The following is a 12,671-nucleotide window of genomic DNA, read 5'->3' on the forward strand; positions in this document are numbered from 1 at the left end:
GCTTCTCTGCTCTACTTGCAGAAATTGTCACCGGCATGAAGTTCACCTATGATTGCCGTCACTTGATCACCGTGTCCGGAGACAGGTGGGAAAGGCCTGGAAGCTGCCCGGCAGGGCCTCCCTCTGGGAGTGGGTGAGACCTATCCTATGGGGAGAGCCAGGGCTCAGACACTAGAGCCCGGTGCCCACAGCTGGAACTCAAAGCATGCCAGCTTACTCTCGCCGGACAGTGTGCCAAGCCCTGAGTTCAAATCTTAGACCTGCCACTTACTTGTACCCTGAGCAGGCCATTTCCCCTTTCTGAACCTGAATCTCTGTGAAAGAGAGATGAGCCCGAGACTTCCCTGGTGGTCCAGTGGTTAAGACTTCAAGCTCCATGGCAGGGGGCAGGGGGTTCAATCCCTATTCAGAGAACTAATATCCTGCATGTTGCATGGTGGGGCTAAAAAAAGAGAGATGACCCCATCTGCCTTGAGAATCGTAGGTGAGGGTCAAATGAGATGACATATGTCAGTCCCTTAGCACCTGGTTGGTGTCCTAGGGCGTCCCTTTTGTCACTGTTTGATTTACTACCCTCCCTCACGGCTGTCTTCCGTGTTTGAGGTCTTCAGCACAGCCTTGGTTTACAAGGGGCCCTGGACCCCACCAGGCTGTAGACCTGCACTGAGCTGATGGGAGCTGTTTTCCAGGCCAGGGAGTAGGGTCTTGGCTATGGTGACACAGGTGGCTCCGGGGTCAGATGACTTCCGTATTCACCGTTCCTCCTCCTTCCACATCTCTCCTTGGCCTCTGCAGCTGTGTCTTCATCTGGCACCTGGGCCCTGAGATCACCAACTGCATGAAGCAGCACTTGCTGGAGATCGACCACCGGGAGCAGCAGCAGAACACGAAGGACGGGAAGTGGAGCGGCCACCCCAGGTCCTGGCAGCCTCCTATCCATTCACCAGAGGGCTGTCTTCTTGCCCCGGCCTCCGTAGGGAGTGAGGCTGCGGACACGGGCAGGGCCCGGACCCAGAGCCTGCCCCTTATGCCCTCAGGGCCTCGAAGAGCAGATGAACTTTATGGGGGTTTGATTTTTGTTTTCATTTATTGGGGTATAGTTGTTTGACCATGTTGCGTTAGTTTCTGCTATACAGTGGAAGTGAATCAGCTGTATTTTTGCGTGTATTCTCTGGGAAATGGACTTTGAACACGAAGTTACAGTAACACACGTGAGAAAGGCTTTGAAGTGTAAAAGTGCAAGTGCTAGGAGAGCCTGTGAGCACTTGGTGAGGAGCCCTCGGGGGGCTGTCGGGACTAGAGGAGGCCCCCGACCCAGCCCTCGGTGCAGAGGGAGGAGGTCAGGGAAGGGTTCAGGGGAGCAGGGATGTCTTCTTAATCTTTAAATGGAAGTTGTTCTTTCACTTACATCCCTGAGTTTCCCAAACCTATTTCTTAAGTCTTTAAGTTCCAAGACCAGTTTTATTTGGAGTGAATTCCTATTCTGGTCTTTGATTTGGGATTTTGGTTTGGAAGTTTCACTTGGAGTGGGAGGTTTTAAATTTTCTTCTCTCCTGTCCCTGGAGCTGTCCCTGTCTCTCTCTTTTTTTTTCATTTATTTATTTTTGGCTGCCCTGGGTCTTCATTGTTGCACATGGACTTTCAACTGGGGCTGCTCTCCCTTGAGGTACACACGGCTTCTCATTGCAGTGGCACCTCTTGTTGCAGAGCACAGGCTCTAGGTGCGTGGGCTTCAGTAGTCAGTGGTGCACAGGCTTAGTTGCCCCACAGCATGGGGGATCTTCCCAGCCTAGAACCCCGTCCCCTCCATTGGCAGGTGGATTCTTAACCACCAGACCACCAGGGAAGTCCTCTCTCTCTGTCTTGAGGCTTTGCCACTGCCGTCCCCTGGGGACCAGGCCTGACATGGCCTCATTTTCTGCAGTCATCTTGAGGTGATGCAGATCTAGGGACCAAGGGAGTGGACAGCTCTTTGGCCCTTGAAACTAAAATCTCATTGCTAACCCTGCTTTCTGGAACAGAAGCCAGCAGCTCAGGATTCATGCCCTACCATCTGCTTTGCTTTCTGTTCCATTGCTGTGGGCCTTGAAGAGTGTGTCTTATTTTTTGAGCCCAACCTTTGTTGTTTTTAGTTGCTAAGTCATGTCCAACTCTTTTGCGACCCCATGGACTGTAACCCGCCAGTCTCCTCTGTCCATGGAATTTTCCTGGCAAGAATACTGGAGTGGGTTGCCATTTCCTTCTCCAGGCCAGCCTTTGTTATGTGTCATTTATTGTGACAGTATGTTTCTAGCAGAGGGGTTGTAGCAGGTGAGATCTCCCAGCCCCGTGTTGACCAGAAGCCAAGAGTGTGCTCTTACGGACCCAGCCCTAGGCAGGTCCCCTCTCCCACCCCATTTACCTGTGTTTCTCTCCTGCCATCCTTTTTCTTGTCTTCAGGCAGGAGATATATGCATCCGTGCCTAGTGAGATTTGCTCCCTGAGCCCCGGAGAGCAGACGGAGGATGAGCTGGAGGAAGAATGTGAATCTGAAGAGCTGCTGAAGACCCCATCCAAGGAGAGCTTGGATCCAGGTTGGGAAAGGGGCCCTATTTTGAACTCTCAGCAGAGGGATCATTGCTGGGTTTTGGCCACTACTTTCACAGCCTGACACATACTGAAACTCAATAATCACATCAGTCAGGACTCTTTCAGGGTCATAGCAACTAGACTCTCACTGGCTTAATTTAGAAAGAGGATTTATTGGTTCCTGTAATGGAAACTTTGAGAGTATGGGTTCAGGCATAGCTGGATCCTGGTAGTCAGGTGACATTAAAGACACAGATGTTTCTCCATCTCTTGGCTCTGCTTTTCTGTGTTGACTTTGCGCTCAGGCAGACTCTCCCTGTTAAAGGGGCAGAGTATCCCTGGCAGCTCAAGGTTATAACACTAGAGAAGAAAGCACCTCTTCCCCAACAGTTTGGAGTCCTCTGCTCATGACTTACATTCCTGCTATAAGTCACCCGCCAGTTTCTGATCCAGCCACTGTGACTAGCCAGCCCTGAGTCGTGTGGTCATCACTGAGGGCAGAGGCTTTAGTCAACTCCACTTGAACCATGTGATCAAAGGCCAGGGGTGAGTGTAAGGGGCTGTCCCAGGGGGAAAACAGGGTGATGTTAGCCAGAAGACAAACCAGATTCTCTTGTTCAGGCAGAAGGGAGAGAAGTGGCTCAGCGAGTTTGAGAGGCCAAGCCCTCCATGAATTCCTGCTTCCTTGCATATTGCCTTGGCTTCAGCCCTCATGTTGCAAGATGGCTGCTGAAGTTCCAGCCATCAGAGACATGATCAAAGAGGACATTCCCTCCTGGAATCGCCTTTATGGAGCTGCTTCTTTCCCAGAAGCCCCTGCAGGCTTCTTGCTGGTCATGTTGGCCATAATAGCTCCAGCTGTGAGAGAGGTTGGGAATGGTGGCTAACCTATGTGCTCTTAGTGAAGCTGGTGGGCTCTGCCAATAGGGAAGAAACAGGCAGGGGCCCCCTGGATGGCTGATTGGTAGGCAGCAGCCATGTGAGAATTCAACCTGGGGAAAAAACTAAAGAATAAGCTCATTTTCTTTGTCACCACCCTCACATCCCAGTCCAACGTCTCTTCCAAGGTGGTGTGGATCCTTTCAGGCCTTTTTCTGAACATTAGTATACATAATATACACAGGGAGCATCTATGTCTACAAATTATATTAGACTGCAGATATTCTCCTGTATCTTTTTTTCTCTCAAAACGATCTCACTGACTACAAAGCAGAGGCCTCCCTCTTTTAACCAGTAGCATCACCACTGATTGTGCTCCAGGGGGACACTGAGATGTTTTCTTTTTTGCTTTATTTATGTACTTTTATTTTTTAATTGGAGTATAATTACTTTACAACATTATGCTAATTTCTACTGTTCAACACCGTGAATCAGCTATATGTATACATATCCCCCTCTTGAGCCTTCTCCCCCATTTGGTGTTTTCTGACTTTACACTGTTGTGAACGAGGCTGTGCTGACTACCCACCCCCACCCAATGCCACCTCCTTGGCCATGTGTGAGGGTGTTTCTCTAGGACAGAGTGCAAGGACACGTGCTGCTGGATCCCAGGATTAATACACCTCTTATTTTAAAAGATAACGCCAAGGGCCCTCTAAATCCAGTGGCTGCCCCAGCCAGCAGTCAGTATTAAGCCCGCTATTTCCTCATACTTTTGCCAATACTTGATAGTTTGAAGCCTTTTAATTTTGGTCAATCTTAAGCTAGTGGTAAAGAACCTGCCTGCCAATGCAGGAGACGTAAGAGATGCGGGTTCAATCCCTGGGTCAGGAAGATCCCCTGGAGGAGGAAATGGCAACCCACTCCCGTATTCATGCCTGGAGAATCCCACGGACAGAGGAGCTATGGTCCATAGGGTCGCAAAAAGTTGAACACCACTGAAGCGATTTAGTGTGCGTGGGGAAAACATATCCCATTGTTTAAATTTGCATTTCCCGTAAGACTTCCCCGGCGATCCAGTGCTGAAGACTTCGCCTCCCAAAGCAGGGAATGTGGATTCCATCCCTGGCTGGGGACTTAAGATCCCACGTGCCTCACATCCAAAAAGAAACTGAACGTAGACAGCTGAAGCAATATTGTTAACAAAGTCAGTAAAGACTTTAAAAATGGTCCTCATCAAAAGAGAAATCTTTAAAACAAATGTGCATTTTTCCCCGACAGCTAGTGAGGCCAGCCATCTTTGGATGTGTCATTTCCTGTGTGGTCTCTGGAGAGCCGCCTCTTTATGTTCACGGTGGTCTCTTGACTTGTTTATTCTCTTTTCATGGATGTTCTGTGTCTCTTCAGATCCTCAGTGCCTGCTGACCAACGGCAAGCTGCCGCTCTGGGCGAAGCGGCTGGTGAGTCTGCCGGGGGAGAGGGACACTTAGAGGCTAACAAAGTACAGGTGCCTTTTCCCCTTCATATCTTTACTTTCCATGGAGAATCCTTAGCATGGTTTCAGTCTCTGTTTAGACAGCTCTTCATTCATGCCACAGGTATTTACTGCATGCCTATCCTGGTGGCTCAGTGGTAAAGAATCCACCTGCCAAAGCAGGAGACACAGGTTTGATCCCTGGATCAGGAAATCCCCTGGAGAGGGAAATGGCAGCCTGCTCCAGTATTCTTGCCTGGGAAATCCCATGGACAGAAGAGCCTGGTGGGTTACAGTCCATGGGGTCACAAAGAGTTAGATACAACTTAGCGACTAAAACAACAATAACAATTATTCACAGCACACTTCCTCTGTTCAGGTTCTGTTGAGTCTTTTATATGTATTATTTAATCATCATTGATGTCTGGGCTTTTCATATCACCTGTTATTTGACAGATAGGAAACTGAGGCCCAAAGCGGTTAAGTAACTTGCCCAGGGTCACACAGCTAGGAATTAGAGAAGGTGGGATTGACCCTAGAAGGCTGGCTCCAGAACCCAGGTTCTCAAGCACCCACCCTTCCACTGTCTGCCAAGCAAGTCTTAGTAGGAGGCAGTGGTAAGCAGGATCAGGGAAACGGCAGAGAAGAGAAGTGTACATATCTTGGGTGTGTTTGAGTGGCAGAGTTGCAGAAATGTGAAGTGTGAGGACAGAATAAGAGGAACAAAGGAGGACCTGAAGGTTTGGGGCCTGAGTAGCTGGGAAGAATCACTGAGATGGAAGACTTGAGGTTGAGTTGGTTTAGGGGGAAGGGTCAGGTGTCTTCAACATGTTTGCTTTGAAAGATTGCTAAACATCTATGTGGAGATGTGGAGCAGTTGCATGAGGACTTCTGAAGTTTAGAGGTAGGTTTGGGACTTCCTGAGCAGTCCAGTGGTTAGGTTAAGACTCCTCTGTCACCACTGCAGGGGGTGCAGGTTCAATCCCTGGTCAGGGAACTAAAATCCCACAAGCCACGTGACATGGCAAAAAAAATAACGAGGTTCTGCTGGAGACAGATGCCTGCAAGTTGTTTCTGAGTGAGATTTAAAGCCCCAAGGCTGGAAGAGGGTCTGTACAGTGTTCCTCACCCTCACTGGTATTGGCAAGCTCTTGGCCAGCTGCCTGAGCATCCCCTTGTCCCCTCAGCTAGGAGATGATGACGCAGCAGACAGCATGGCCTTCCATGCCAAGCGCAGCTACCAGCCGCATGGCCGCTGGGCAGAGCGGGCTGACCAGGAGCCTCTTAAGACCATCCTGGATGCCAGGGACCTGGACTGCTACTTCACCCCCATGAAGCCCGAGAGCCTGGAGGATTCCGTCCTGGATGCGATGGAGTCGCAGAGACTGGCAGGCCTGCTGAGCGAGGTATGGACTGCTGGCCCAGCCCCACCCATAGCACGCGCACCACGACCGCCGGTTGAGGAGCTGGGGCTCAGCGTGCATGCATTTTGAAAATAAGGTTCACCATCCCACTCTAGGAGAAGGGCATGGCAATCCTCTCCGGTATTCTTGCCTGGAGAATCCCTTGGACAGAAGAGCCTGGTGGGCTACAGTCCATAGGATTACGAAGAGTTAGACACGACTGAAGCAACTTAGCAGGGAGATGCCAGTCTAGGGATGTGAGGGGTTAATGAGATAGCAGTGAGCAGGTGGATGAGCCCTGGGCCTGGTGCACAGGGAAACGTCCCAGAGCAGACCAAGAGTCAGGGAGGCGCTCACTTGAGGGTGAGAGCTTGGGCCCCAGGGCAGGCCTGTACCTGAGTGGAGGGCATTTGAGCAGGTGGTGCCCTGGACCTACCCACTCCTGGCTATGTAACTTGCAGCAAGGCTTGATTCTCAATTCTCTGGTCTTTGGTTTTCAAAAATACGGTCATTTCAAAAAAGACAAAAAAAAGATGGCCAAGAAAAAAGATATCAAAAAGTCATTTTTTAAAATGGTCATAGGGACTTTCCTGGCAGTCCAGTGGTTAAGACTCCACACTTCAAGGGACTTCCCTGGTGGTCCAGTGGCTAAGATTTCTTTCAAGCTCACAATGCAAGGGATCAGGGTTCAATCCCCGGTCAGGGAACTAAATTCCACATGTTGAACTAAGGATCTCTCACGCTGCAGCAAAGACCCAGCACAGCCAAATAAATAAAAACAAATCAATATCTTAAAATAAGACTCCACACTTCCAAAGCAGGGGGCACAGGTTTGATCCCTGATCAGGGAACTAAGATCTCAAATGCTGTGGGACAAGACCAAAAAATAATTAAAAAAAAAAAAAAGTTAAAAATGGTCATTAAAAAAAGAAGCCCTCAGAGGGCTTTTATAGTTATCCAGGGCCATAAACAGAGTCTGGGCCCAAAAAGGTGCTAACATATCTTTAGATCTTATTCTTTTATTTTCCAAACAAAATTCTTTTTTGATATAAGTTTTCTTATGTAAGTTTTCTGATCCTGAAGCTAAAGCTTCAGTACTTTGGCCACCTGATACAAAGAGCCAACTCATTGGAAAAGACCCTGATGCTGGGAAAGATTGAGGGCAGGAGGAATATGGGGGCAGCAGAGGAAGAGATGGTTAGATAGCATCACTGACTCAACGGACATGAGTTTGAGCAAGCTCCAGGAGACAGTGAAGGACACAAGAGCCTGGTGGGCTGTGGTCCATGGGGTCACAAAGAATCAGACCCGACTTAGCAACTTAACAACAACAACATAAGTTTCCTTATGTGGCATAATGTAAGTACAGTTAGGTACACAGATCATAAAACCACAGTTTGCTGAATACCTGTGTACACACTTAGGTATCCACCCCCTAAGTCAAAGTATGTAGAGCATTTTCTGCCTCTTGATCTTGGAGGACGACCCCTCTGCCTGTGCAGTCAGTACTCAGTACCCCTCAGTGAAGTAACCAGCATGCTGACCTCGGTCACCATGGATTGGTTTGCCTGATCTTGAGCTTCATGTGAATAGACTCTTACGGGGGGGAGCCATACCTATTCCTTATCTGCTAAGGGGCAGATGAAATGGAGGAGCAGCAGGAAGTGAGCTCATGACGGCCCCGCCCGGGCCTTGGCTCACAGGGAGCATCTAACAGCGAGGCCTGCCATCTTTCCTGTCGCCACCGGTGTGGGGGGAAAACCTTGCGGCTTACCCGGGCCCTGGGGCTCACGGCTGCCTCTGAGGGCTATTCTGTCCTCACCCACAGTCCGAGAGTCCCCAGGAGGATGGCTGCGGGCACCCTTCCTTGTCACCCCCACAGCAGGGATCTCCTGAGGCCAGCGAGCTCATCACCTGCCCCCTGGAGACAGAGGTGACAGTCACAGGGATGGACAGGTGAGTTCCTTAGTTGGAGAGAGGAAGCCTCCACTGGTAGGCGCACCCTGGAAGAACTGCGCTCCACTTTCTCAGTGGGCCTGAGGGAGGGAGGCGGAGGGGTGAGGCTGCGACCTGCTTCCCTGGTTCCAAGAAGGGGTGCGTGGAGGGCGCCTTTGGTGCCGGCAGGAGAGGCCAGGCTGTGCTCTCAGCAGGAGCAGGTGCAGATGCCCAGGGCTTCTGGGTAGGGGCCAGGTGTTTCCTAACCAGTGTGTCATTTTTCCCTCTCCCCACCCATCCCTCACCCCTGGCATGTAGTGAGTACTGTGCGGAGGAGGTAGTGGAGGTGTGCGGAGACCAGCAAGGGGACCCCTTCCTCCCGGTCCCCTCAATCGGCTCGAAGGACCGGAGTCCACCTGAGGGTGAGTGGGCACTGGCAGCACCTTGCAGTCATCTCTTCGTCTGGCCAGACCCCTTTCTGGGCACTGATGGTGACTGTGACCCAGTCTTCCTGAAGCTCAGAGTCTGTCACAGAGACAGACATCATCCCTGCTGTCTTCACCCTAGACTTCTGGAGCCCAGCTGCCCACCAGTGGGAGCCCAGCTCTGCGTCTCTCTTGAAGTGTAGCCTTGCTGGTCCGTAAAATAGGGCATGGGTCCTACGGTCCCCCTTCTTCAGATGAGGGAACTGAAGCCTGGAAACCCGTAGCTGCCTTACCTGACTCACCCATCAGGGCCCAGCTTTGGGCCCCTGACCCCACCCACTCTCTTCCAGACTCGGGGGAGTCAGAGGCTGACTTGGAGTGCAGCTTCACCACCATCCATTCCTCCCCTCCACAGCCAGACACAGAACCTCAGTTTGACACAATGCCCCCCATACCAGGTAAGCAGCGGCCACATGCAGAAAAGGGCAGTGCGTGGGCCTGGCCGGGTGATGGCTGTAATACATAACCACTGGCCATACATCAGTCCTGCACCCCCAATTCCCTCCCCTAGAAGACAGAGCCATTAGCCCCGCCTTCTCCACCTGGTGGCCACAGGGTGTGTGATGGGCGAGTCCAGCTTCCTCCATTGTTAAGCGGCTGGCGGCTCTCTCAGGGCGTCTTCCATGACTCATGGTGTTGACGGTTCTCTCCTGCCCACGCCCTCTGCCCAGGATGCCCAGGGACTGCAGGAGAGTTGCCCCGGCCCGAGGTACCAGACATATCCAACAGCTCCCTGCCCCAGACCCCTGAGCAAGAGAAGTTCCTCCGCCACCACTTCGAGACGCTTACTGATGCCCAGCCTGAGGGTAAGCCCTGCCCCTCTCTGACACCTGCCTGGGCGCACCAAGGACTGGGCTCGGTGGATGTCCCCGGGGTGCGGCTTTGCGTGGCAGGGCTGGCAAGAGTGGTGGGAGGGCGTGCATTTTACTTTTTAGTTAGGGGCTGAGCCGCACAGTATCCTCTGCCAGCTCGATTTGCTCCCAAGGTGTGTGTTGTCTGCTTTTTATTTTTGACTGCATCGGATCTCAGTTGCATCATGTGGGATCTTTTCCTGGACCAGCAGGGAAGCCCAGTGTTATCTGTTGTTGAGGGTCTCTGAGGATCTGTCTGCTGGTCTGTGGGGTCTGCCTGGGCCCAGGGCTGGCTGGCTGGAGGGTTTCTGAGGGCTCCCTTGGCATCTTGCCCTAGAGCTCTTCCTCGGATCCCTGAGAGACCTGAAAGCCCCTGAGACCGAGGATGACTTCTTCAACCCCCGACTGAGCATCTCAGCCCAGTTCCTCTCCCGCCTTCAGAAGACATCCAGGTAGGAGCGGGTGAATCAGTGAACACCCACCCACTCTCCGTTTCCCTGCAGGGTGGGGCTGTGTGCCCCTGCCACCCTCACGGCAGCCACTGCCACCCTTTTACCTAACAGGTTTCCCCACGCCTTCCCTTCCCGACTGCCCCAGCACCTTGTGAAGTCCTCGGAGGTCAGACTCACGGACCTCCGGGGCGAGCCACCAACAGTGGGTGCTGGCTCCACCTCCCCAGTCAGGACCAACGTGAGTACTGGGGCCACCTCCCTCGAGACACGGGGTTTGGGGGCCAGGAGGCCTTGTCCTCACTGCAGGGCTGTGTTTACAGGTCGTCCCTGGAGGAAAGGCTGAGGAGACGCTGGAGGTGTGGTCCCCACTGTGTGAGTGTCCCCATCTCCGGGTGGAAAGCCCTGGGTGGCTCACTGAGCCATGGTGGGGATGGCCAGGGGCCACTCGGACCATGCAACCACGCTGGGTGGGGGGCCCTGTCTGTCAGTCCTGAGCTGGGCTGTGAGAACAAGCCACCTGCTTCCTTTCCAGCCCCCTGCCTCACAGGCCTGGTGCCCTGCATCCCCTCCTCCTCTGCGCTGCCCACAGACAAGAAGCCACCAGCACCCACAGCCCTACCCGCTGCAGGCCTGGCTCAGGTTCTCCACACCCCCACCACCTGCTCCCACATGGAGGCCACTGCCAGTTCCCATGCCAAGATGTCCCGCAGCATTTCCCTGGAGGAGCTGGCCTCCCTGAGCCAGGAGCTTCAGGCTGTCACCACCACAGTGACACACAGTTCTGACAGCGAGGGCCCAGAACCTGCCCTGCCCTCCCGGGGCAACCATGAGGCCCGTGCCAGCCTGAAACTCAGCCTGTCGAGCATCTGTGACAGGCTCTTGCTGCCCCCACCCCAACTGGAGCCTCCCACCATGTGTGTCTGGTCCCAGGAGCCTGTGGATACCGAGCGCGATGTCACTGTTACAACAGATAGTTTCCCAGCCCACAGCCCTGCAGATGGGATCGCCTCAAGGCTCCACAAGTCCGCCTTTCTCCCAAGGTTCCTGGCTCCTGTGCGCCTCGATACCCCTGTCCTCCCCAACAGTCCCCCGCTCCCAGAGGCCAGGCCTAGGGTCCTTGGCAGCATCGCCTCTCTCCGGGAGCCCACCCCTGGTGAGTACCATCCTTAGGATGAAGGATTGTCCCCTAAGCTCATCCCAAGTAACAGCAAGCTCAGTTCCAAAGGCTACAGGTGCTGTGCCATTCATTCATTGATTTCCTTACATATTTAGTGATTACTTGTATATATTGGGCTTTGTTCTGGGCTCTGGGGACATGGGTGTGCTAAGTCGCTTCAGTCGTGTGCTAAGTCGCTTCAGTCGTGTCCAACTCTTTGCAATCCCATGGACCGATGCCTGCCAGGCTCCTCTGTCCATGTAATTCTCAAGGCAAGAATACTGGAGTGGGTTGCCGTTCCCTTCTCCAAGAGATCTTCCCAATCCATGGGAGCTGGTGGTAAATGAGACTACAGAAATTAACACCTTAACTGGGGGAGATGCCCTGTCTAAATTTTTTTTTTTAATGGAGGAGAGGGAAAGAGTAGCTTTATTACTTTGCCAGGCAAACAAAGGGGAAACGCAGTAGGTTAGCACCTCAAGAACTGTGCCCCCCTCCCTGACCAGACTTAATCTGTAAGGAAAGGGTTAAGTGTACCATGAAGTGAGGTGCGCTATGGAGAGAAGGAAGAGAAAGAAAGGGTTTAGGGAGTGACAGGCGGGTGATGGATGGTGAATGATGAGAAAAGGTTTCAGGGAGAAGATGGCATTTGAGCAGAGATCTGCAGGAGGGTTGGGAAAGGAGCCCTGGGGACTGAGGAAAGTGTCCCAGGAAAGGGGACAACAGTTGGGATCGGCCCAGCCACCCTGGCCTCTTCAGATCAGCTGGAGAGTAAAAGTGTCTTTCTCATTTCCTCCCTTGCACCCCCAGAAGTGCCCAGTCCAGTCCAGGACTGCCCTGGACACTGGGAGGACCCCAGGGCGCCAACCAGCTTCCTGCCCCCAGACCCCCTGGAGCTGAGCAATGTGGGGACTATCGTGCACAGACTGCAGGCTGCCTTCCAGGAAGCCCTGGACCTTTACCACCTGGTGAGCCAAGCCCCAGGGTCAGGGGAAAGGGCTGAGGGGGGCTCCCTGGCACTGCCTGGCCCACGTGGCCCCTAACAAGGTGGGCGCCCCTTGCAGATGGTCTCCAGTGATGAGGTGAACGCCGAACAGCGGCAGGCACGAACTGAGCTGGCCTCTACTTTCCTCTGGATCCACAGCCAGTTAGAGGCCAGTGACTGGCTGGTGGGGATGGATGTGGCCACAGCCCAGGCCCCGCCCAGCCCAGGTGCCCCCTCCCCGCCTACCCTGTGCCCCCTGGCCAGCCCAGATTTGCGTGCCCTGCTGGAACACTACTCAGAGCTGCTGGTGCAGGCCGTGAGGAGGAAGGCACGTGGGGACTGAGGGCCAGCAGCCTCTCTGCTGCAGCCCTGTGTTTCTGAGGAAATAGGTATTTTAAGCAAATAAACAGACAGCTTGCAGAAGTGGCGCCTGGTGCCTGTCCTGGCGCATCCACAAAGCCCCACTCAGACGGATGTGGGGAG

The 12,671-nt window shown here is 53.1% G+C and overlaps 1 protein-coding gene across 2 annotated transcripts in view; it reads left to right on the forward strand.

Moving 5' to 3' along the window:
• The window catches only part of WDR62 (WD repeat domain 62), a 48,627-nt gene extending 36,016 nt beyond the window's left edge, over positions 1 to 12,611 (forward strand). For both annotated transcript variants that reach the window (XM_061385933.1, XM_061385935.1), the window contains exons 18-32: positions 22 to 85; positions 796 to 918; positions 2,440 to 2,573; positions 4,855 to 4,907; positions 6,109 to 6,327; positions 8,153 to 8,280; positions 8,578 to 8,681; positions 9,035 to 9,142; positions 9,416 to 9,550; positions 9,933 to 10,047; positions 10,159 to 10,285; positions 10,368 to 10,419; positions 10,580 to 11,200; positions 12,014 to 12,171; positions 12,268 to 12,611. In XM_061385933.1, the coding sequence (XP_061241917.1) occupies positions 22 to 85; positions 796 to 918; positions 2,440 to 2,573; positions 4,855 to 4,907; positions 6,109 to 6,327; positions 8,153 to 8,280; positions 8,578 to 8,681; positions 9,035 to 9,142; positions 9,416 to 9,550; positions 9,933 to 10,047; positions 10,159 to 10,285; positions 10,368 to 10,419; positions 10,580 to 11,200; positions 12,014 to 12,171; positions 12,268 to 12,531 (2,405 nt within the window). In that variant the 3' untranslated portion in view covers positions 12,532 to 12,611. The remainder of the gene's footprint in view (positions 1 to 21; positions 86 to 795; positions 919 to 2,439; positions 2,574 to 4,854; positions 4,908 to 6,108; positions 6,328 to 8,152; positions 8,281 to 8,577; positions 8,682 to 9,034; positions 9,143 to 9,415; positions 9,551 to 9,932; positions 10,048 to 10,158; positions 10,286 to 10,367; positions 10,420 to 10,579; positions 11,201 to 12,013; positions 12,172 to 12,267) is intronic.
• Positions 12,612 to 12,671: the final 60 nt, after the last annotated feature.

The sequence above is a fragment of the Bos javanicus genome, chromosome 18, assembly GCF_032452875.1.
Source record: "Bos javanicus breed banteng chromosome 18, ARS-OSU_banteng_1.0, whole genome shotgun sequence".
Taxonomy (NCBI): Eukaryota; Metazoa; Chordata; class Mammalia; order Artiodactyla; family Bovidae; genus Bos; species Bos javanicus.